Source organism: Hypanus sabinus, chromosome 10 (assembly GCF_030144855.1).
Source record: "Hypanus sabinus isolate sHypSab1 chromosome 10, sHypSab1.hap1, whole genome shotgun sequence".
In the NCBI taxonomy this organism is placed as follows: Eukaryota; Metazoa; Chordata; class Chondrichthyes; order Myliobatiformes; family Dasyatidae; genus Hypanus; species Hypanus sabinus.
The window spans coordinates 104,082,387-104,107,261 of NC_082715.1; the positions used below are offsets into that span (position 1 = coordinate 104,082,387).

At 41.2% G+C, this 24,875-nt stretch overlaps 1 protein-coding gene across 14 annotated transcripts in view; it reads left to right on the forward strand.

Moving 5' to 3' along the window:
* The window catches only part of LOC132400922 (general transcription factor II-I repeat domain-containing protein 2A-like), a 78,755-nt gene that overhangs the window by 13,123 nt on the left and 40,757 nt on the right, over nucleotides 1-24,875 (forward strand). For 4 of the 14 annotated variants that reach the window (XM_059982468.1, XM_059982469.1, XM_059982463.1 and 1 more), the window contains exons 2-4: nucleotides 13,685-13,820; nucleotides 14,608-14,661; nucleotides 16,872-24,841. In XM_059982468.1, coding sequence (XP_059838451.1) covers nucleotides 23,361-24,518 — 1,158 coding nt within the window. In that variant the 5' untranslated portion in view covers nucleotides 13,685-13,820; nucleotides 14,608-14,661; nucleotides 16,872-23,360 and the 3' untranslated portion in view covers nucleotides 24,519-24,841. Of the gene's footprint in view, nucleotides 1-13,314; nucleotides 13,401-13,684; nucleotides 13,821-14,607; nucleotides 14,662-15,078; nucleotides 16,847-16,871; nucleotides 24,842-24,875 lie in introns of those variants that run through there. The other 10 variants (XM_059982476.1, XM_059982475.1, XM_059982477.1 and 7 more) reach the window with 7 other exon arrangements.

Below are 24,875 nucleotides of genomic sequence, written 5' to 3' on the forward strand. Positions count from 1 at the left end.
TACTCTCACCTAGTCCCACTGACCCGCACTCAGCCCATAACCCTCCATTCCTTTCCTGTCCGTATACCTATCCAATTTTACTTTAAATGACAATACCGAACCTGCCTCTACCACTTCTACTGGAAGCTCATTCCACACAGCTACCACTCTCTGAGTAGAGAAATTCCCCCTCATGTTACCCTTAAAGTTTTGCCCCCTAACTCTCAAATCATGTCCTCTTGTTTGAATCTCCCCTACTCTCAATGGAAAAAGCCTATCCACACCAACTCGATCTATCCCCCTCATTATTTTAAATACCTCTATCAAGTCCCCCCTCAACCTTCTATGCTCCAAAGAATAAAGACCTAACTTGTTCAACCTTTCCCTGTAACTTGGGTGCTGAAACCCAGGTAACATTCTAGTAAATCTTCTCTGTACTCTCTCTATTTTGTTGACATCTTTCCTATAATTCGGTGACTAGAACTGGACACAATACTCCAAATTTGGCCTTACCAATACCTTGTACAATTTTAAGATTAAATCCCAACTCCTATACTCAATGCTCTGATTTATAAAAGCCAGCATACCAAAAGCTTTCTTCACTAGCCTATCCACATGAGATTCCACCTTCAGGGAACTATGCATCATTATTCCTAGATCACTCTGTTCTACTGCATTCTTCAATGCCCTACCATTTACCATGTATGTCCGATTTGGATTATTCCTACCAAAATGTAGCACCTCACACTTAGCAGCATTAAACTCCATCTGCCATCGTTCAGCCCGCTTTTCAAACTGGCCTAAATCTCTCTACGTGCTTTGAAAACCTACTTCATTATCCACAATGCCACCTATCTTAGTATAATCTGCATACTTACTAATCCAATTTACCACCCCATACTCCAGATCATTAATGTATATGACAAACAACATTGGACACAATACAGATCCCTGAGGCACACCACTAGTCACCAGCCTCCAACCTGACAAACAGTTATCCACTACTACTCTCTGGCATCTCCCATCCAGCCACTATTGAATCCATTTTACTACTTCAATATTAATACCTAACGATTGAACCTTCCAAACTAACCTTCCATGTGGAACCTTGTCAAAGGCCTTACTGAAGTCCACATAGACAACATCCACTGCTTTACCCTCATCAACTTTCTTCGTAACCTCTTCAAAAAATTCAATAAGATTTGTCAAACATGACCTTCCATGCACAAATCCATGCTAACTATTCCTAATCAGACTCTGTCTATCCATTTAATTATATATACCATCTCTAAGAATATTTTCCATTAATTTACCCACCACTGATGTCAAACTGACAGGCCTGTAATTGCTAGGTTTACTCTTATAACCCTTTTTAAACAATGGAACCACATGAGCAATACGCCAATCCTCCAGCACCATCCCCGTTTCTAATGACATTTGAAATATTTCTGTCAGAGCCCCTGCTATTTCTACACCAACTTCCCTCAAGGCGCTAGGGAATATCATGTCAGGACCCGGAGATTTATCCACTTTTATATTCCTTTAAAGCACCAGTACTTCCTCCTCTTTAATTGTCATAGTTTCAATAACTTCCCTACTTGTTTCCCTTACCTTACACAATTCAATATCCTTCTCCTTAGTGAATACCGAAGAAAAGAAATTGTTCAAAATCTCCCCCATCTCTTTCGGCTCTATACATTGCTGTTCATTCTGATTCTCTAAGGGACCAATTCTATCCCTCACTATCTTTTTGCTATTAATATAACTGTAGAAACCCTTTGGATTTATTTTCACCTTACTTGCCAAAGCAACCTCGTATCTTCTTTTAGCTTTTCTAATTTCTTTCTTAAGATTCTTTTTACATTCTTTATATTCCTCAAGCACCTCATTTACTCCATGCTGCCTATATTTATTGTAGATCTTCCTCTTTTTCCGAACCAAGTTTCCAATATCCCTTGAAAACCGTGGCTCTCTCAAACTTTTAACCTTTCCTTTCAACCTAACAGGAACATAAAGATTCTGTACCCTCAAAATTTCACCTTTAAATGACTTACATTTCATTATTACATCCTTCCCATAAAACAAATTGTCCCAATCCACTCCTTCTAAATCCTTTCGCATCTCCTCAAAGTTAGCCTTTCTCCAATCAAATATCTCAACCCTGGGTCCAGTCCTATCCTTCTCCATAATTATATTGAAGCTAATGCTATTGTGATCACTGGACCCAAAGTGCTCCCCAACACATACGTCTGTCATCTGACCTATCTCATTCCCTAACAGGAGATCCAACACTGCCCCTTCTCTAGTCAGTACCTCTATGTATTGCTGCAAAAAACTATCCTGCACACATTTTACAACCTCCAAATCATCCAGCCCTTTTACAGAATTGGTTCCCAGTCTATGTGTGGAAAATTAAAATCTCCCACAATCACAACCTTGTGCTTACTACAAATATCTGTTATCTCCTTACAAATTTGCTCCTCCAATTCTTGCTCCCCATTACGTGATCTATAATACACCCCTATAACTGTTACTACACCTTTCCCATTCCTCAATTCCACCCAAATGGTCTCCCTAGATTAGCCCTCTAAACTATCCTGCCAAAGCACCGCTGTAATATTTTCTCGGACAAGCAATGCAACACCTCCCCCTCTTGTCCCTCTGATTCTATCACACCTGAAGCAACGAAATCCAGGAATATTTAGTTGCCAACCACACCCCTCCTGCAACCATGTTTCACTAATAGCTACAATATCATATTTCCAGTTAATCAGTTATTTGCTAATTTAATTCTTCATTGTACATAATGACATATTGACTTAATGTATCTTTTTTGTTGATCAATAATAATTAATAAACAAGATTTTAAAATGAGAGAGTGGTGAGTGCGTGGAATGGATTGACAGCGGCAGTGGTAGGGGTGGAAACGATAGGGTCTTTTAAGAGAATCCTGGATGGATACATAGAGCTTAGAAAAATAGAGGGCTATGGGTAATCCTAGGTAGTTCTAAGGTAAGTACATGTTCAGCACAGCATTGTGGGCCGAAGGGCCTGTATTATGCTGTAGGTTTTCTATGTTTCTGTTTCTATTAACCTTGTCTTCTTTTGAAACTTTGAAAGATGTTCTTAATGTCATGCAGCCAAAGATAAAAGTTGGTTTCCTGTTGCAGACTGTTTTTGTTCTTCAGTGAATACAGTGGAACATTTTTACTGTTTGTAAGCATAACCATCTATCACCAGAAAATAGTTACCCAATAAAAGGAGACAAAGTTTAGTACAGCCACGTGCTGCAGTAGCAGAAGGACTATCCTGACAATTAATTCTGATCCCAGGTGTACAAAGGTTAACGTGGGCTGTCGACAAAACTTACGAAACCAGGAAGTGAGTGAATCCACATGTTCTGACAATCATAAACATCTGACTGAAAGGATCCCAGTTATTCTGAATTATTTTGCAGTACTGATAAGAAAGTATCCCAGCAGCTCCTTCCCTGTCGTGTAGTGAGAGAAGTGTTTGCTCACAGTAATTTAGCTTTGAGGCCATAACAAGGCATTCACTATGGCTTGCTGACTAATGGGAACATAGAAACTAAGAGAAAAATAGGCTATTTAGCCCATCAGGGTCACTCCAGCATTCAACATGACCACAATCAATCATCGATTCCTGTACCCTGTTTTTACCTTGATGATAGAATGGATGTACCTCCAAATACACATAGCTTCATGTATATTAGTGAATCCTCCCCTCAATATCAGAATCAGAACGAGAATCAGGTTTGTTATCACTGGCGTTTACGTGAAATTTGTTAACTTAGCAACGGCAGTTCAATGCAATGCATAATCTAGCAGAGGGAAAAAGTAATGATAATAAATAAACAAGTAAATCAATTATATTGAATCGATTAAAAAAAGTGTGCAAAAACAGAAATACTGTATATTTTTGAAAAGTGAGGTAGTGTCCAAAGCTTCAATATCCATTTAAGAATCAAATGGCAGAGGGGAAGAAGCTGTTCCCAAATTACAGAGTGTGTGCCTTCAGGCTTCTGTACCTCCTCCCTGATGGTAACAATGAGAAAACAGCATGCCCTGGGTGCTGGAGGTCCTTAATAATGGATGCTGCCTTTCTGAGACACTGCTCTCTAAAGACGTCCTGGGTACTTTGTAGACTAGTGCCCAAGATGGAGCTGACTGTGGATTTACAACATTCTGTAGCTTCTTTCAGTCCTGTGCAGTATCCCCTCCATATCAAACAGTGATGCAGCCTGTCAGAATGCTCTCCACAGTACAACTATAGAAGTTTTTGATTGTATTTGTTGACATGCCAAATCTCTTCAAACTCCTAATAAAGTATAGCCTTCTTTATAACTACATCGATATGTTGAGACCAGGTTAGATCCTCAGGGATCTTGACACCCAGGAACTTGAAGCTGCTCACTCTCTCCACTTCTGATTCCTCTATGAGAATTGGTATGGGTAATAAAGAGAGTGTCCTTGTCTCTGTAGTGCCCTGATGAAAGGTCTCAATCTGAAATGTCAACCCTTCATTCCTCTCTATAGATGCCACCTGATCTGCTGATTTCTTCCAGCATTTTGTATGTGTTAATCTGGATTTCCAGCATCTGCAGCATCTCTTGTCTTTGTCATCTGCTTTAAGCGGTGGGTAGGATCTTAGGAACATCATGTGACATTATAAAGTGCAAAATTAAGCAAAGACCAATCTTATACCAAACCTGGTGCTTTTTGGACCCTTTGTCCAACAGGACACACTGATGCATGATTTCCCGCTGTGCCGTTTGCAATCAAATATCCAATTAGTCTTTCAGCTTCAAACCCCAAACTAATTTCAGACATACCTTTAACTCTGGGTTTTGCGTTATAAAATGGTGTTAGTATGTCAGAGACAGAGCTTTGTATGTTTGTATTATTGTGATCTCTTGATCACATTCCTAAGAAGGGACCTGAACTGATGAAAGTCTCAGTTGTAACGTTGACTATTTATTCCTCTGCATAGATGCTACCTGACTTGCTGAGTTCCTCCCCTGAGTTGTGCGTGTTTTCTAAGACGTTTCTCCTTTTCATCAACCATGCAGACGGGATGGACTAAAGGGCCTATACCTCATGGTCTTTTCCTGATTATCATTGGTGAGCCCAACAGCAGGGGAGCGGCATGGCCTCGGTTGTTGCGCAGACTGGACCTTCACACTGCAGAATCACCAGTGGCAGCCACACGGGGAGGGAGGCGTGGATGCGGTGTGGAAGAGAGCAGAGGCTTGGCGGATGTGCTTGAGTCCATGCTGGGTTGGGTCTAGTCCCTCCCGTTGGGTGCTGCTCTCCAGTGTTTGCTCGGTGGAAGCCGTGTTGGATTGCACTGGGCTGTGGCTGCACAGGTGGCGTGATGAGGATCTGCTGCATGCTTGTTCTTGCAGAAGTGTGGCTCCAGGACAACATGCCATCAGTCCATGCCACTCAGGGACTTGAGCTAATGCTATTTTCCTGTGACTGTATGCACTATTGTAAATATATGTGCTCTGTGCTGTGCGCTGTGTGATGGTATTACAGAATTTTGTACTTAGGCCCCGGAGAATGCTGTTTCATTTAGCTATATACGTGTGTATAGCTGAGGATTAATTTAACTTGACCTTGCCCTTAAACTTCAGATTCTCCAACATTATAAACTTTCTCTTTTGGGGATGTCTGCTTTCCTCCAGTTCTTCCCTTCAACAGGATTACTCCACCCAAACAAATTTCTCCTTTACTCCACTGTTGCTTCCCATTATGTTTCTCTTTAACATTTCCTCTTTGCCCACTAATTTCTTGCCCTGAACCTCTGTTCTAAAACTGCCTTTAAATTATGAAAATCAGCAGAAAACTGTGGTCTTACTCAATCCAATCCCCACTTCCTTGGTGTTGCAGATGAACTTGGTAGCCAAAGAGGTTGAGAACCTCAAGGTCTACCTGCCACTGGGCCTCACCTCCACAGCTATTCTTGAGCTGAAGGAGGCACTACAGACCATGTGATTCACCAACTACACGGTCATCCCTAATGGACATCCAGCTCAGCAAATAAGGACACCTCCCAATGGTTCTATTACCAGGTCCATACCATCAAGAAGGGCAACCACTCAGCCCAGTGCTGTCACGAGGATGGGGGCAGTGATGTTATCTGATGGCTCTTCTGTGGTACTAAGCCACCTGAACCTTGAAGGGAGGAGGAGCAATGCCTGCAGAGAGTCAATTGTATAGACATGGGTTGATCTGTAAGCATTGGGAAGTCAGTACCAGTACTGAGTCTGCCCCACCATAAGGCACCGCTGGTTATTACCTTGAACCAAACTGTATGCTGTTTGTTCCAATCTTGGCGATGGAAAGTTTCTTTTGAGTTGAAGCTTTTGGACTTTTTACTGAATTACAAGTTTGGAACTTGGCAGACAAGTCAAATTTGACATTAAGTTTATTGGCCTGGTTCACTGCACACTCACATGCAAAGAATGCTCACTTCAAGGTCAATGATCAAATTGGCCAACACTTGCCATTCCTTCAGAGCGTGTTGTTTTATAACTGCATGTTCAATCTGGGCATACTTTAGAGATAATCTTCTCAAGAGGATGAAAGTGCAAAAAGGAAAATTAAGTTGTATTTAATGCAATCTGTATTACATGATTATGCTCACAGAACAAAGATCAAGAAAAAAGATTTGCTTTACTCTTCTTTTTGTATACCTTCTTACCTTCAAATGTTGTTGAACAACGTGTAGGTTCTGTGCAACTCTCACAAATTCAGTCCATATGAAAAATCTTATCAGCAATTTTCCAGATCTTATTTTAGTCGTTGTTCTGAAAATAAAGCAGACTCTGTTTGTGATGCCATTTTGAAGTTGGATTATAATGGAACACAAAGCTAAATTTTAACTCTGTGATATGCTGGGAGCAAGGATGGGATAGTGACCTGCAGAAGGAAACACTTATCATTTTCAGCACTACTGGTTGTTAGTGCAGTCTTTATTCAGCAACAGTACTAATATGACATTATCAGATTTCCTGACCTGTTGGGTCAAACAGGCAAAATGACAGCACCACATGCTCAATTTCATCTCCACTATTTAAAGACAAATTGCACGTAAGAAATCTGATGGACTTCCCAGCTCAACAAAGGAGAACAAGAATGGAAGTGTATGTCGTAGATTCAGGGACAACTCGAGTATTCTAAATGCAAGCGAGTCTTCGTCTTCCCTGCCAATGGCAGGAGGAAGTGTCTAGATGATCCTTGAAATGCATCGCATGGGTAATCCAGAAGTCAAGAACAGGAGTACGGGTTCACTCTCACAAGCACTTCAAACAGTTCATCAGGACAAGAAAGATGAACACAGTAAAATGCGAATTCAACCCTATCAATTTACCTTCTTAATTCCACTCTCCACACTTAAAATCACAGCTTCTATTATTTTAAAATCCCCTCTATTTTAAAATAAAATTGTCACGGTATTGAAGCGGTTAGCACAACACTGTTACAGCTCAGGGCATCACAGTTCAGAGTTCAATTCTAACCTCCCCTGTAAGGAGTCTGTACATCCTCCCCATAGAATGCACGGGTTTTCTCTGGGTGCTCCAATTTCCTCCCACTGTCCAAAGACATCCTGGTTAGTAGGTTAATTGGTCATTGAAAATTGTCCTGCGATTATACTTGGGGGAGGGGTGGCTTGCTGGTCAGCATGGCCAGAAATGCCTGTTTCGCACTGTATACCTAAATAAATAAACAAATAATTTAAAAACCCGGATTTTATGGTCAGAGTGTTTACTAAGCAGTAGTCCAGGTTTAATGTGTCAATTAAAACTTAATTCATGCAACAATGCATAGTGTTTTCAGATCATTTTAAACAACCATAGGGAATACACACTTGAAATATTCCACCATTTGCTGATTACATTTGATGTGTGAGGAAGACTAGTGGAGATGGATTGCACAACTTTATGATTTCCATCATAAACTCCTCAGGGACAGAATTACAATATTCATCACTTGGGGCTGTTTGGAAGACATATCACTATGACTTCATCAGCATTAGAGTTCAAAATGATAACCTGAATTGATAGCACCATGATGAACAATTTATTCCATTTAGATCAGGGAGGAAAATGCTCACCTTTATAACTTGTCCACATCCTGATCCAGGTTGGACGTCAGGAGTTGGATCTGTTCCAGGAGTTTAGACCTCAGAAGCGGGTTGCCATACTGCTGATAGACACAGATTTTTGCTCATTTCCTTCAGTCAACAACAGGAACTGTTTCAAGATGAAGATGAGACCACATTATTAAATGGACAATATTCAATGTACTGGTTTATACGACCATAAGATATTGGAGCAGAAGTAGGCCATTCGGTCCATCGAGCCTGCTCCGCCATTCAATCATGGGCTGATCCAATTCTTCCAGTCAACCCCACTCCCCTGCCTTCACCCCACACCCTGTGATGCCCTGGCTAATCAAGAACCTATCTATCTCTGCCTTAAATGCACCCAATAACTTGGCCTCCACGGCCACTCGTGGCAACAAATTCCACAGATTTACCACCCTCTGACTAAAGTATAAATCATAGTTAATGTGATCCACATAGATTGTTAACCTTGTGCTTAAATCATCCCTGACCTAACACTTCTCTAATTCTGAAAAGCTCTCCAGACATCACAAACTACCCCAAACTTGCCCCCACCCTACCCATCACCACCACCCCACATACTCTTTCTATTGGAAATATGATCCATTACTCAGCTGTTTATTCACTTATGTCAACCACAATCTATAAAATAAATTCCTCACCATCACTGTTATCATATCTCTATCTTTCTCTCTTGCTCACACACACGCACTCACTTTTTCTCCTTCTCTCTCCTCTCTCGCTCTTCCTTTGTCTGTTTTTCTCTCTCTCCTCTCTCTGTCTCCCTATCTGTCTATCTTTCTCTTGCTTTTTCTGTCTCATCTCTCCTTTCTCTCTCTTTCTCCATCACTATCTATCTCCCTTTCTCCCCCATTTTCAGACCCTCATTAAATCCTGACTATTGTTTTACATTCTTGCAGTGTCCGCTTTATGTATATATAGTAGATCGTAAAACTCCTTTAGCGCCCTGAGGTAAAAGAGCATGCAAAATTCTTTTTCTGTGGTTTGTGATCATGGCTTAACCTCTCATTTCTCCATTTGCTTCCTGTGTACTTCCTAAATTCTTTTGTAAATTTTTGTAAATGCCTTTTGTAAATTCTTTGGAGATCTATTTCAATATGTAAGCATCATTAAAATGGAAAAAAAAGTTATTGTTTTGTTTTGATAATTAATGGCCCCCTAGGGCCAGTACATTGCCAGCTTCTGTTTTGAGTTTTGCTTTGCTCTGTCTACAACTCTAATCTCAGGTCATACAGGAGTTCTTCATCGGATTAGAAATAAAGAAACAATATGAAAGCAGCAAAGACTTGATTTCATCATCTCTCTATAGTAGCTTCCTGACCTACAAATAATGAAGTTATAACTTCAAGACATCTCTAGAAAATTGAACCAAAAGTCTGGTCTGAGCCATCTGGCACTATAGAGCAGTGCTTAAGAACTGCTGCAGCCATGTTCTAGATCAGCGGTTACACCTTCCCCCCATTGCTCTGTAAGGTAGATACAAGGAGTCTCAGGAAAGTGCATTAAAGAAAAGCAGTAGTGTTATCCCTGGTGATGCTCACCCTTCGACTGACGAGCAGCCAGAATTAGAGTCATATTGTCATGGAGCTTACAGCACAGAAACAAGTCCTTTGGCCCATGTAGTCCCTACCCACCTGGTCTGCCCTGTCCCGGCTACCTGCACCCAGACCATTGCCCTCCATACCCCTTTCATCTAGGTACCTATCCAAACTTCTATTAAATGTTGCAATTGAACCTACATCTGCCAGCAGCTTATTCTGTGCTCACATCACCATCTAAGTGAAGAAGTTCCTCCTCAGATTCCCCTTAAATATTTAAATTTTCACCCTAAACCTAAAACCTCCAGTTCTATTCTCACCTAATCTCAGTGGATAAAAGCCTACTTGCATTTGCCCTATGAATACCTCTCATAATTTTGTATCAAATTTCCTCTCATTCACCTGCACTCCAGGAAATGAAGTCCCAACCTATTTGGCCTTTCCTAATAACCTGTAGCTTCAAGTCCCAGTAAAGTTGTTGTAAATCTTCTTTGCACTTTTTCAAGTTTAATATGTTTTCTGTAGATAGGTGACCAGAAATGGACATAATACTCCAAACTTGGCCTCGCCAATATCTTATACAAATTTAACATAACATCTCAACTCCTGTACTCAATAAACAGACAAAAGAAAATCTGCAGATGTTGGAAATTTGAGCAGCACACAGCATACTGGAGGAATGTAGCCGGCCAGGCAGCATCGATAGAGAGAAGTCCTGCCGAAGGGCCTCAGCCTGAAACGTTACAAGAAAGGTCAGAGCCGTTTCTACTTCCTGAGGAAACTGAGGTCCTTTAACATCTGCCGGACAATGCTGAGGATGTCCTACGAGTCTGTGGTGGCCAGTGCTATCATGTTTGCTGTTGTGTGCTGGGACAGCAGGCTGAGGGTAACGGACACCAACAGAATCAACAAACTCATTCGTAAGGCCAGTGATGTTGTGGGGGTGGAACTGGACTCTCTGATGGTGGTGTCTGAAAAGTTGTATGCCATCTTGGACAATGACTCCCATCCACTCCATAATGTACTGGTTAGGCACAGGAGTACATTCAGCCAGAAACTCATTCCACCGAGATACAACACTGAGGGTCATAGGAAGTAATTCCTGCCTGTGGCCATCAAACTTTACAACTTCTCCCTCAGAGTGTCAGACACCATGAGCCAGTAGACTAGGTCTGGACTTATTTCCACTTGGCATAATTTACTTATTATTATTTAATTATTTATGGGTTTATGTTGCTATATTTCTACACTATTCTTGGTTGGCGCGACTGTAATGAAACCCAATTTCCTTCGGGATCAATAAAGTATGCCTGTCTGACTGTCTGGCCTGCTGAATTCCTCCAGCATTTTCTGTGTGTTGCTATACTCAGCACCCTGATTTACGAAAACTACACTACCTCAGTTTTGGAAAATTGAGACATTGCATTCAAATTCCACAATGGCAATGGGAATTTGAAATTCAAATAATTCAATAAATCTGGAATTTTAAAAGAATCAGAAAAAAAATCTTAGAAACAGTAAGCATGAAACTATCAGAACTCCCTCAAAAGGCATTGAATTCACTGTTTTCCTTCAAGAATGAAATCACCGAAAAACTGCGAAGTGTAATTCCAGATGCGACATCATGGTTGACTCGTAATTACCTTCTTAGCTGAGAGGCAATAGGACATGGATAATAAATGCCAGCATTACAGGAAATATCCACATCCTGTGAATGAATAAATAGAAACACCCTGCAAAAACAAACCACCTGATTTTTACCCGACTGATCTTCGTGGGGGTTTTCTATGGCCAAATGTATCTGCAGCTTTTTCTATATTCTTACAAAAAGGCATTCATTGGATCTCAAGCACTTGACCCTCCCAAGGTTATAAAATGCATTGTATAAATGCAAGTCTTTCTGTTTGCTGTTGTGAAATGTATATTTACAATGAATAAAACTGTTTGTGTTTGCATATAGAATAATAGATCTTCAATATTATCAAAATCTTCAATACTACTGATAATGTATATCAGAAATTAAAGATAAGGAAGTTTATAGCTATTGGTTTTACTTTAATAAATCAAGACGCTCATCGTTATTTCTATGTCAGCAAGGCTAGTATTTGTAGAGCAATTTTCTTGACCACTAGATACTCCAAAATAACCCATAGCCCATTAATTATATAGATTTTGAATTATTGTTACCATTGTCTTGAAGATAATTTGCTTTAAGCAAAGATCCAACCCATAAACTTGTCAAGATTGTGCTAGATTATGCTAATGCATATCCATCTATTAAATCTATTGCAACCATTCTACTTTTTAAATATAAATTTACTTTGTACTACTTCAGTATACTTAATGTTTTGACATAATCTGCACAGATGGCTTTCAAAACGAAGTTTTTCACTGTATGTCAGTATATTTGACAATAATAAAACAATTATCACTGACTAATGAGATAAAGGACCAGGAGACAAGAAGATACAGAAGAGGAGCAGAATTATGTCGTTTGGTCCATTGAGTCTGCTAGTCAATTCAATCATGGCTTTTTAACCCCGTTCTTTTGCTTTCTCTGCGTAACTCTTAACCCCTTATAATCAAGACCATTGATGAGAAAAATATGACTGCACTGGAGTGGGTTCAGTGTTGGTTCACCACGATACTGTCTCAGGTGGGGTGTCCCAGTTATGCAGAGAAATTGTAAAAGCTGTTACAGAAAAGGCTTAGGGGTCCTGTTTGAGGAGTACAAAATTGCGATGGACATGGAGTAAATTGTCAAAAACTTTTCCCCTGTACACACTTTAGTTCTGGAGAAAGGTTTCTTACACTTTACACCGTATTCCTCATAATTCTGTATTCCTGAAACAGGTACCCCACCTCAGCCTCCTCTGAAAACAGACTTTACAATTTCTCTGCATACCTGGAATGCTTATGGTAAGGGGCAGAAAATTCAGAGGATCTCTTAACGTTGAAGGAGTATCTAGACCAGCATTTGACTTGCCAGTTGATAGAAGGCTACCAGCCATGTGCTAGAAAATGACGTATAGATAAGAACTGGAGGTTTGATTTAGACATAGTTTGCAAAAGAGCCTGTGTCCATGCTGTAACAAAATTTTTGGTCTATGGAGCAGTCATCCTTCTGACATTAGTATGGAGCCGAGTCATGGATCACCTACATTAGGCACCTAAAAGCCCTGGAACAAATATTAAAGATTTTGTGGATCAGCTGAAAGGACAGACATACCAACAGCAGTGCACTGGAGGAGACCAATATGATCAGCGTCTCCACCATGATAATGTATCATAAACTCTGATAGATAGGTCAAGTCATTCAGATGTATTATTCACATCTCCCCAAACAGATCCTTTGCTCCGAGTTGAAAAAAGGCTAGCGAGCCCCCAGTGGGCAAAGGAAACGTTTCAAAGATAACATCAAAATCAGCCTGAAGAAATTCAACATTACACTTAAAAACTGAGGTGACATTGCACTCAATAGATACACCTGGTACAGAAAATCTGGTCACGTGTGAGTGACCTCCGCTTTGTCACAGAGAGCAAGCGGCAGCTGTGGAAGAAGAAACTAAACAACCAAAAATACCCAGCCACTAACCACAGCCACCACTTAATCTTGCCCTCACAGCACCAGAACATGTGGATTCAGGATTGACCTCCACAGAGGGCCCACCAATAGAATATCACTTGCTGTTCACCACACCATAATTCCAGGTAATCTTCAAGAATTGACTTCAAATTATGAGGATTTTAGTGTTGTTAATGCTGTAGCAACAATTTCCTCAAAACTATGGGTAGGGCTGTCAGTACCAGTAACTGTGGTGTTAACTGTTCATGCTAACAAAATGGCTTCTCTGTAATGTTACTTAATGCTGTAATGGGCTTCTGTATCTGAACTGTTTGGGTTATAACAGTAGATAACAGGGGAACTAACCAATGGAGAACTGTTATGCTATCTTGAAAGTGTAAGCTGAGCGGGAGTTCGTGGTCTTTTTCAGGAGGCAAGCGAGGAAGACGGACGTGTGAGGAGCGGACTGCGGTTCCAGGGCGGCAGATACAGGATATCGGCGGTTCGGACGGTGGCAAAATGCTCAGAAGGTCGTTGTGGATAGAACCAGAGGCGTGAGCTCAAACGTATTAAAATATTATTTGCACAAACTGATAAATTTACTAATTTGGCGCCTGTAGGTTATCTGTTTCTACTAAGCCATCACTAAGGAATAACTATAAAGTTGCAATTATTTACCCACCTTTGGTGTTTTGTCTGGTATTTATGTTATGAGCGTGTACTAGGGGAGGGCATTACTCCATATTTACACCAAAGTATTGCTCAATTGGCGGGGCAACAGCAGTTCACCCTAGGCGATCGGGGGTAAATTGGGGGCATGGATGCTACATATGCTTAAACAATGCATAGCATTTTTGCTGCCAATCTTTAATTTACTAGGATGCTTGGTATTGTTTAATGGACACCTCTTTACAAAGACCTGTTACAGCCAATACCCAGTCCCTACATGCAGAAAGGTTTTTGGAACAATAATCTCCTGACCGCAGTTGCACTCTTCCAGCATTCTCACACAGAGTACATCAAGAGGCAAAAACCACAGCTTTTAGTTAGCTTTGAAACTTTATACTAAATAAAATTTGAATCACATAAATAAGATTATAGTCAAAGGTGAAATATCATGAACAATTGACTTTAAAAGTTACAAAAGTTTGTATGCTTTGAAATCCTTATGCTGGAGAATTAGAGCATGCACACATTTCATTTATTTGTTCATTTGTTTGTTTATTTATTGACATACAGTACAGAATAGGCCCTTTGAGCCAGGCCGTCCAACAATCACCTGATTTAATCCTACCTCATCACGGGACAATTTACAAAGATCAGTTAACCTACCAACCTGTTGATTTGTTGCAGGAAACCGGAGCACTCCCCATGCAGTCACGAGGAGAACACACAGAACCTTTACAGGTAGTGACAGTAATGGTTTCTGCATTACGTTCTGGAGAGTGTGATCAACCAGTATGTAGCAAGCCCAACAAGAGTAGGGATGGTCATGGATGGAATTATGATTTTAAATTTGCATCCAGTGTAATTGTATACAGTGTCATTTTTTAAAATTATTTAGACAGATGTTGCATGGAGATGGAAAAGGACAGAGATAACATGGGAGAAAGGGTTCTAAATTAGGTGAAGATCAATTTTACTAGACTAAGAAATGATCTAGCAAATTTGATCTAGAACCAGCTATTGATGGTAAATCAGACTTAGAGCAATAGGAAGTAGCCAAGAAGGTGATTCAAGGAATTGAGGATAAGCACAAAGGAAACAAGTCAGTCTGTCAAGGGGTCTCAGCTCGAAACGTCAACTGTTTATCACTCTCTACAGGTAGTGCCTGACTTGCTGAGTTCCTCCAGCATTTTGCGTGTGTTGCTCAAAATTTCTGGCATATGCAAATCCTCTAAACCCTGGAGCCTCTGGAGCAGCTGGGGTGCGCCCAAGCCTCGATCCCAGTTCATCACACCAGCAGAGCAAAAACACAGAGCAGCCAGATCAGTTCACAGCCACGGTGCTGTGGAGCAAGGAATGAACATTCACAGGAGAGCCAGTGAAACCAGCCCGACCCTCGCCTCCGTTCCTGACATTCGAGCTTCCAGTCTTTAAATTGCCCGAGCACTGGGTAGTGCCTGCTTTAGGATCCAGACTCTGGTGCTACAATGCGGAGTGAATAATTTAATTGAATTATTCAGTTTTGCTGCAAGTATTTTATAGACGTATAGTGGAGAGTAGTGCATCAGAGCCTGGTATGTAAACACCAATGCCAATGCCTTTGAACAGAAAATCCGACAAAATGTAGAGGATTCGGCCCAGTATTTCAGGGTAAGGCACTCCTGTCCATTGAGCACATCTACATGAAACACTGTCATAGTATAGCAGCATCTGTCGTCAGGGATTCCCACCACCCAAGCTGTGCACTCTTCTCACTGCTGCCATCAGGTAAAATGTACAAGAGCCTCAAGACTCGCACCAGCAAGCTCAAGAACAGTTTTGACCCCCCAACCATCAAGCTCTTGAATAGACTCACTTGCACCATCATTGAAACATTCCTACAACCAACCAACGATCTCACTTTAAAGACTGGTTATCTTGTTATTTCATGTACTCATTATTTGTTGCCATTTATTTATATTCACATTTGCACAGCTTATTGTCTTCTGCACTCTAGTTGATTGTTCATTGATCTTGTTATTGTTCCTATTCTACAGATTTTTTAAGTATGCACCTGGGAAGATGAATCTCAGGGTTGTATATGGGGACATATATGTACTTTGATAATAAGATTTACTTTGAACTTTGTTTTTGCACTGAGAATGAAGAGTTTTCACATGTTAGTCTTTTGTGGGCAGTGCCATCCATATTGAGAATGTGACTACTGTTTTGATCAGCATGGTTAGACGACTGAGAAAAACTGTAAACCAATCTAAGGATAAAATACTAGAGGCACTGACCATCATTTTGCAGTCTGTCCGGCTACAGGACTAGTAGCCGTGGGTTGGAGAACTCACGTTCAACCATTGTTAAAAACAGGAGACCAAGATAAGACGAGTAATTCCAGGGCAGTTCATTCCACATTAGTGAGAGCTAATTATTGGAGTGCATTCCACTTAAAAAAAACCCCTTCATTTGGAAAGCCACAGGAGCTGTAGACGTTGATCTGCAAAGGCAATATCATGACATTAATTCCACACAAACCAGGGAAAATGTCTAGGAATTCTCTAATCTGTTGCTTATTACTTAATCATATTGCTCATTTCGGTCCGTGTTACATTTTGTTTTATTCCCAAGGATCTCAATTGTGAAGCACAATTTGTAATTTTTTATTGTAATCTAACTTGTTCCATTCACTGTTAATGTACTTGTTCTGAATGATACACACTGTTCAAAGTTCACAGCTTTGCATGCAGGTGCTAAGAAACCAATTTGTTGTTATGTGTTTGTTCAGCTGGTGCCCACACCTTCAAATGGATATTACTGATCAGCTGTGCACTTTGTTACTGCGTTAGTCAGTAGGGAAAACTCATGTTACTTGTAGAATAGCTCATAATGTTATGCACATTCCTGTGCCCTTTTTGTGCTTGAAGCAAAATAGCAATTCTGCTTCCTTTTTCTCTTTGCTTCAGGAGGTGATATTTTCCTCCTGCAGATGACCCAAAACTGGACAAAACACACAGAGGTTGCAGCATTCGAACATTGAACAGACAACAGTAAAGCAAAGGAAAGGACTTTGACCCCACAGTGTTGTGCCAAACCAGCAAAAAAAATTAAATCAAAAACACCCAAATACTAATCCCTCCTACTGACACAACGTCCATATCCCTCCATCTTCCTACGTCCTATCTAATCGTCTCTAATGTATGTGCCTCTACCACCATACAGGCAATGCACTCCAGGCATCCACCACGCTCTGAGTAAAGAACTTACCCCTCACATCCTCTTTGAACCTACCCCCTTTCACCTTTAATGCTTGTCCTCGGGTATTAGACATTTCAACCCTGGAAAACAGATACTCCCCAACTACTTTTATATCTATGCCTCTCATAATCTTATAAAAGTCTATCAGCTCTCCCTTCAACCCCCACAGCTCCACAGAAAACAACCCAAGTTTATCCAGCCTCTCATGACAGCACATGCCCTCTAAACCAGGCAGCATCCTGGTAAATTTCTCCTGCACCCTCTCCAAAGCCTCAATGTTCTTCCTACAGTGGGGTGACCAGAACTGTATGCAATACTCCAGGCCTAACCAGAGTATGATAAAGTTGCAACATAACCTCTTGACTTCTGAACTCAATGCCTCGACTAATAAGAGCAAGCATTCCAAAAGCCTTCTTAACCACCCTACTGACCTGTGTAGCCACTTTCAAGGAGCTATGAATCTGGATCCTGAAATCTCTCTGCTCAGCAACACTGATAAGGATTTTGCCCTTAACAGTGTACCATCTCCTTGCATTTTCCCTACTGAGGTGCAACACCTCACACTTATCTGGGTTAAACGCCATCTGCCATTTCTCTGTCCATATCTGCAACTGGTCTATATTGAGCTGTATGCTTTGCCAGTCTTCTACACCATCCACAAATCCATCAATCTTGGTATCCTAACCCCCCACACCCCATCTACATATTCATCCATGTCATTTATATACATCACAACAGCAGATCCCTACAAATCACCCCTAATTACAGACCCGTGGAAATCTGCAGATGCTGGAAATTCAAGCAACACACACAAAATGCTGGTGGAATGCAGCCCCAATGAAGGGTCTCAGCCTGAAACATCGACGGACCTCCCGGTTGAATGAGTCCCTTCAACCTCTACCCTCTGTCTTCTAAGGGCAAGTCAGTTCTGGATCCAAACAGCCAATTCACCACGGACCCAGTCATCTTAACCTTCTGGATTAGACTCCCATGGGGGACTTCGACAAACACCTTACTAAAATCCTTGTAGATAACAACCACAGCTCTACCCTTACCAATCTCGTCACTTTGTCAAAAAACTCAATCGTTGGTAAGACACATCCAGCTCCACACAAAGCCATGCTGGCTTTCCCTGATTAGGCCATGGGTTTCCAAATGCTCATATATCCTATCCTTAAGAATTTTCTCCAGCAATTCCCTACAACTGACGTGAGTCTCACCAGTGCATGGTTCTCAGGAGTTTCCCTTGTTCCCTTTTTAAAAAGAGGTACAACATTAGCCAATCACCAGTCCTCTGGGACCTTGCCTTGCTTGGAGAGGACACAAAAATAATGGTCAACGCCCCAGCAATCTTGTCTCTTGCCTCCTTCAATATCCTGGGGTAAATCCCATCAGACACTGGGGAATTATCCACTTTAAAGCTCATTAGGAGGCCTAACAGTCACTGCTCCTTGACCTCCAAACACTCCAACATTTATACACTCAACAATGATCTCCCTGTCCCCCATATCCTTTTCTTCACTAACTACTGAAGCAAAGTACTCCTCAAGTACCTCAGTCACATTCTCTGCATTCAAGCAGATGTTTCCCCCCCTTAATTCTTGAATGGCCCCATCCACTCCCCAGTTACCCTCCTGCTCTTGGTATATCTATAATGCCTTGGGATTCACCTTAATTCTACTTGCCAAGAACCTTGGGCTTTCATAATTCCTTTCATTAGTTCTTTTCCTGTTTCTTTATACACCTCATGTGCTTGTTTGATCCTAATTTCTGAAACTTTACGTACCTTTCCTTTTTATTTCTTGACTAAATTCATCACCTCTCTGGACGTCCAAGGTTCTCTTATCTTTCCATCCTTGTCCTTCCTTCTAACAGGAACATACCTTTCCTGTACTCTCTACAATTGAACTTTAAACACCCACCACATGTCTTATGTGGACTTGCCAGAAAAAAAGATGTTCCAATGAACTTATCTTAGTTTCTGCCTAACGCCCTCGTAATTTGTCCTACTCCATTTTAAAACGTCCCCGTAAGGACCATACCTATCCTTATCCGTAGCTATCCTGAATGTTAAGGAGTTGTGATCACTGTTCCCTTACTGCTCACCCAGGCTTAAGAGCCAACATCAGGTCCGGTGAGCCCCTCCTCTCATTGGACTGTCCACATATTGATTTAAGAAACTTTCCTGGATGCACTTAATAAATTCCACCCCATCTAAACCCCATCAAAGCCCTAAATTCAGCCCCATCAATACTAAGAAGGTTCCAGTTTATATTAGGGAAGTTGAATTCCCCATGAGAGCAACATTTCCTTAATCTGATTTTATATCTGTTCCTCAATGTCCTGGTGGCTATTGACGGGTCTGTGTTCAATCCCATCAGTGTGATTGCACCCTTCCTATTCCTGAGTTCCAACCATTCTGACCCCTCCATTGTCCCCTCGAGTGCAGCTATGATATTGTCCTTGATTAACAGTGCAATGCCTCCTCCATCTTTTCTAAACCTTCAGAAGCCTGATACATTAATCACACATTCCTGCTCCTCTCTCAACCATGTTTCAGTAATGGCTACGGTTCACAGTTCCATGCACTGATCCACGCTCTAAGTTCATCACACTTACCCAAAATACTCCTAGCATTAAAATACACACACTTCAAATTATCCGTCCCAACATACCTGTTATTTTGATTTTGCCTTTCAATACTTCCCCTGGCAGCTACCTTCCGGTCTTATCCTTCCCTTACTGACCTGGTGCTCTGGTTCCCAGTCCCCTGCAGAACTGGTTTAAACTCTCCTGAGTAGCATTAGCAAGCCTCCCAGCCAGGATACTTGTTCCCCTCAGTTTCAGGTGCAACCCATGACTACCTCATGTCTCCAACTAAAGCTCTCACTTCCTCTTTCCTCTATGACAAGTGCTGGCTATTCTTTTCCCGATCATGGGAGGAACAGGCTTGGGTCTTTGAAGGTTACCCTCTCACCTGCCCAGTTACAGAGCTGGCTGAGAACCTGTGTGCAACCCACTCCCTCCACCATCCCTGGCAAGTGGTAGTACAACTAACAGTCAGCTCTTTCTTATCCTGGCATTCAGATGAATTCAGCTAGATCTCATCCACTCTACACTGGAATCCATCTTTCCTAACAGCTCTTATTCCTTGACCTAAAGATTCATGTTTTTCCAAATGGTGAGAGAGGACACAGAGTAGTCTACTCCCTCTTCCTTATCAGTCATAAACACATTATCAAACATTCTGATCCAACTTTCAGGATTCAGGTCATTCGTTCAGTGGTTGCCATTGTTTTTTTTTGACAGGTGCAATGTCTAAGACACACCTACCTTCATCCACAGAATACCTTCGGCATCATCAAGTTAAAACCATCAACTTGGCCTACACTGTGCCTCTTAATTATACAACAGCTCCAACTCTACAAATATTATATTCAGGTGGGCTGGGTCAGTTTTCTGCTTGGATTATCCAATTGTCAAACGGCAGTGGACAATCAATTCTTCCCCTTCCGATCTTCAAGTGCTTTATCAGGTTACCTTGTTCCTGAGCTGCCTGGTTAGCTTCACAAAAGTGACCCCTGTTTCAATCCATTTCAGAGCCACAGCCTGCATGATCGGTTTCCGTAGCCTGGCCCTCCTCAATGACTGGTCAGTGGACTTCTGGCGAGTGTCATACTGCATTTTAATTTTCAGAGTGCTAGGCAGCTGCTTAGAGGAGCCCACGGCCACTGATTATTGGGACAAGGCTTGAGGGGTCAGGATATTTATAAAGCTTTGAAATTTGCATCACCTGGCCTTTCCTAACAATGACTGTGAACAAGCCATATCCCTAACAAGCTAATTAAGGTCTGAGACCTTGGTAAAAGTTATCTGAGAGCTCAAATCTATTGGGATGTCCAAACTTTTGCATGGTGCTTCTTTCCTTTTTTTCCACTCTAAAATTGTACAGAACAAAAATAATACACTAATCTTGCTTAAAATGTTGAAAAGAATGTTTCATCTTTATGCCTTTTAGAAATCCTGTCATTTTTTTACTCGCTTAGCTATTCACAGTAACAGAAATTTTGACCAGGGGTGCCCAAACTTTTGCATGCCACTCTATCTACAACAGCCATTTAACCTTGCACCTGATCGATCATCTACCAGCTCTCAAGGGTCTTGTTATTCAGTTTTGATCTCATTTTGTACCTATATGTTTTTTTGCCTTTGTCTGATTGGAAAGTGAGCAGATGGTACCCAATGTCCCAAGCAAACAGTTCTACAAAAAATAATTTTCTTTTTCATCTCTCTTTCCCCACCAGCTTGCGGAATTTGGTACACTTGTCTCCTTATGCCTTTTCATTACTTCAATTATTCTGCTTTACTCTTTTCCCTTTACACAAACTTAGTTGTGTATAGTTTATGGCTCTTGGATGCTCATCTTCAACTTTCTTGCACTTCCAAGCCTGTAAGAACCTCATCAAGAGCCCACACATGGGCTCTTTGCTTAAAGCCATAAAGCCATCAAGAGCATTCAATATTATTTCTATGATACTAGCTAAATTTCTACAGCGGTAATTGGAATAGAGAATTGAACCAAGATCTAGGAGAACTACCAACAATGAAAATTTTAAAAAATATAATTCTATTTCATTTCTCACCAATGCCATCCAACATTTTGTAGATCATAACTTTTTAGCCCATTCTTTCTAAGTTTCAAAGTATATTTATTGTCACTAATCTTGCTTAAAATGTTGAAAAATTATACAACCTTGAGATCTGTTTGCTTACAAGCAGCCACAAAGCAAGAAACCCGAAAGAACCCAATTTAAAAAAATAAAAATAAAGACAATATCTGATGCGCAGAGAAAGGGGGAGAAAAACACAGATCATGCAAACAACAGAAGCGAGAAAGAACACTCCAAACTAATGTGAGTTCTTAGATCCGAACCCCGGAGCGGTCCTAAGCAGGCCCAAAGCCTCGTTCTCAGTTCATCATATTAGCGGGCATGGAGCAGAGCAGCCAGAGCAGTCTTCATAGGCTCAGTGCCATAGAGAGAGGAGTGAACATCACGGAAGAGCAAACGATGACTTTCCAATCTATCTGTGCTAGAAACCAGGCTGTGCCGCAGTGAAATGCATGGGCCTAGACCAGGGGTCGGCAACCCGCAGCTCCAGAGCCGCATGCAACTCTTTCATCAATGTGATGCGGCTCCCTGTGGCTTTGGAAAATAAATGATGAGTATTTAATTAAAATGTATTTTATGTTAGTTTGTTAGTTTCTGAAATGTAATTCTAACTTTGAAGATTATGGTGATCTTGTCCAATCTAAATAAAATGTGCTTTTTGTCGCTATTAATATACGTCACCACTGTCAATGCCTGACACCCGCCAGTGCGCGATTTCTTTAATCTTTCGATCCAAGGTAAGCTAACTACGGAGAATTCTAAAAAAAGAAAAGTGACTGAAGAAAACAGAACGTTTAATGATACGTGGGCAGATTCATTTGCTTTCACTGCTGATGAGACTGGTTTACCGGTATGCTTAATATGCAATGAGAAGCTAGCAAACAACAAAAAGTCAAAAGTCGCAAGACATTTCCAGAATAAACACGCAGCCTTTGCTCAAAAATATCCGGATGGAGATGAGAGAAAAAAAGCCGTTTCGGAACTGATGCGGAAGGTTGATTGGAGCAAAAATCATTTCATCAAGAAGTGGATGAAGTCTGGAAAATCAACTACATATGCTAGTTTTGTTGCCGCTCAGGAAATAGTCAGGCACGGGAAGCAGTTTACAGATGGTGAATATATAAAATAATCTTTCATTAAGATTTCAGAACATCTATTCACGGACTTTAAAAACAAGAGTGAAATTGTGCAGAAAATCAGGGATATGCCCCTCTCTGCAAAGACTGTCAAAGACAGAACCATAAAAATGGCAGAAGACTTCACAAGCCAGCAAATTAAAGACATCAGTTCAGCTGTGGCCTACTCAATTGCCTGTGACGAGTCTAAAGACAAAGGTGATATTGAACAAATAGCGCTGTTCTGCCCGTATGTAAACTCTGCCGGGCCACAGGAAGAAATGATTGAGTTGATACCTCTAAAAGGCCAAAGAGGAAAGAGGACATATGTGAGGCTGTCTTGAATTGTTTAAGAGCCAAAGGATTAAAGATCACCCACCTGGTGTCTGTAGCTACTGATGGGGCACCAAGTATGACAGGAGCGCACAAGGGATTTGTGGCTTTACTGCAGAAGTCGCTGGACAGAAAGCTGCTGACTTTTCACTGCATCTTGCACCAAGAGGCACTGTGTGCTCAAACATTTCCTCCGGAATGCACAGAAGTAATGGATGTTGTCATTCAGATTGTCAATAAAATAATGGCTAAAAGTTTAAATCACTGTCAATTCCGTTTGTTACTGGACGAGCTGGAAAGCGCATATTCTGATCTCCTGCTGCACAACAAAGTCTGGGGGCTGTCAAGAGGGGAGGTGCTGAAACGCTTTGTCGCGTGTCTGGAAGAAGTGAAAACTTTCCTGGGCAGCAAAGGGCTCACCTTTCCTGAGCTGGAACAGCCAGAGTGGCTGGAAAAGCTACACTTCATGGTAGACATGACAGCGCACCTGAGCACACTGAAAACAGCTCTTCAGGGGAAAGGACGTACAGCCCTGCACATGTTGGAGGATGTTTTGGCATTCGAGCGCAAGTTGACAGTGCTTGCCAGAGATTTACAGAAAGGCACATTGTCTCGCTTCCCCAATTTGAGAGAGTTCAAACAAGCTCACGACATGATAAACTCGGAGTATTTACATTCTGCAATCATCGCAAAGCAAACATCGTTTGGGAAACGCTTCTGTGAGTTCAGAGAGGAAAAAAACACATTATCCTTCCCGGTCACTCCCTTAAGCATCGATCCTTCCCTACTGAATACGACTGCATTGGCAGGAGTGAGTCAACCTGATCTTGAGATGGAACTGGCCAACATAGCCGACAAAGACACATGGGTGTCCAAGTTTAGACGCTTGACAGCAGACCTTGAAGATGTTGCCCGTCAGAAGGCCGTTCTTGCTCAGAATCACAAATGGAGTGATATTGAAAACCTCCGTAAACCGGACAAACTTGTGTTCGAAACATGGAATGCTATCCCCAACATTTATGTAAACATTAAAAAGTATGCGCTTGGAGTCCTGTCCATCTTTGGATCCACATATGTATGTGAACAGGTGTTCTCCAACATGAACTTTATTAAAAACAAATATCGTGCACGCCTCACAGATGACAGCTTGCGATCCTGTGTAAAGATGAAGGTGATGTCATACAGCCCTGATGTGCAGACACTGTACGCTGAGGTCCAGGAGCAGAAATCCCATTAACCAAGTATGATAAATATTTTAATTGCCTATTATTTTACGTATATTCATATTTTTTCATTGTTCAGTAAAATAGTCCTTTTATTTTTCAGGTTGACAGCTGGCTGACGTTATTTTTGGTTTGCTGCTGGTGGATAATTTAAGTTTGGCGTTTTTCATAAATACAAGAAGGACTCAAATAGACATTGAGTATGTTACTTAAAAGTAACCTTCAACCCAACGTCTTTTTTTCGGAGTTCAAAATGTTTTTGTTGCATGCAGTAATGTAATTTCGTTTTCTCTGCAGGAGTTCATCGATTTCATAAATGCAACACATTATAGTTTGTTTATACATAGCATAAAGGCAAAAAAACGTTGTAT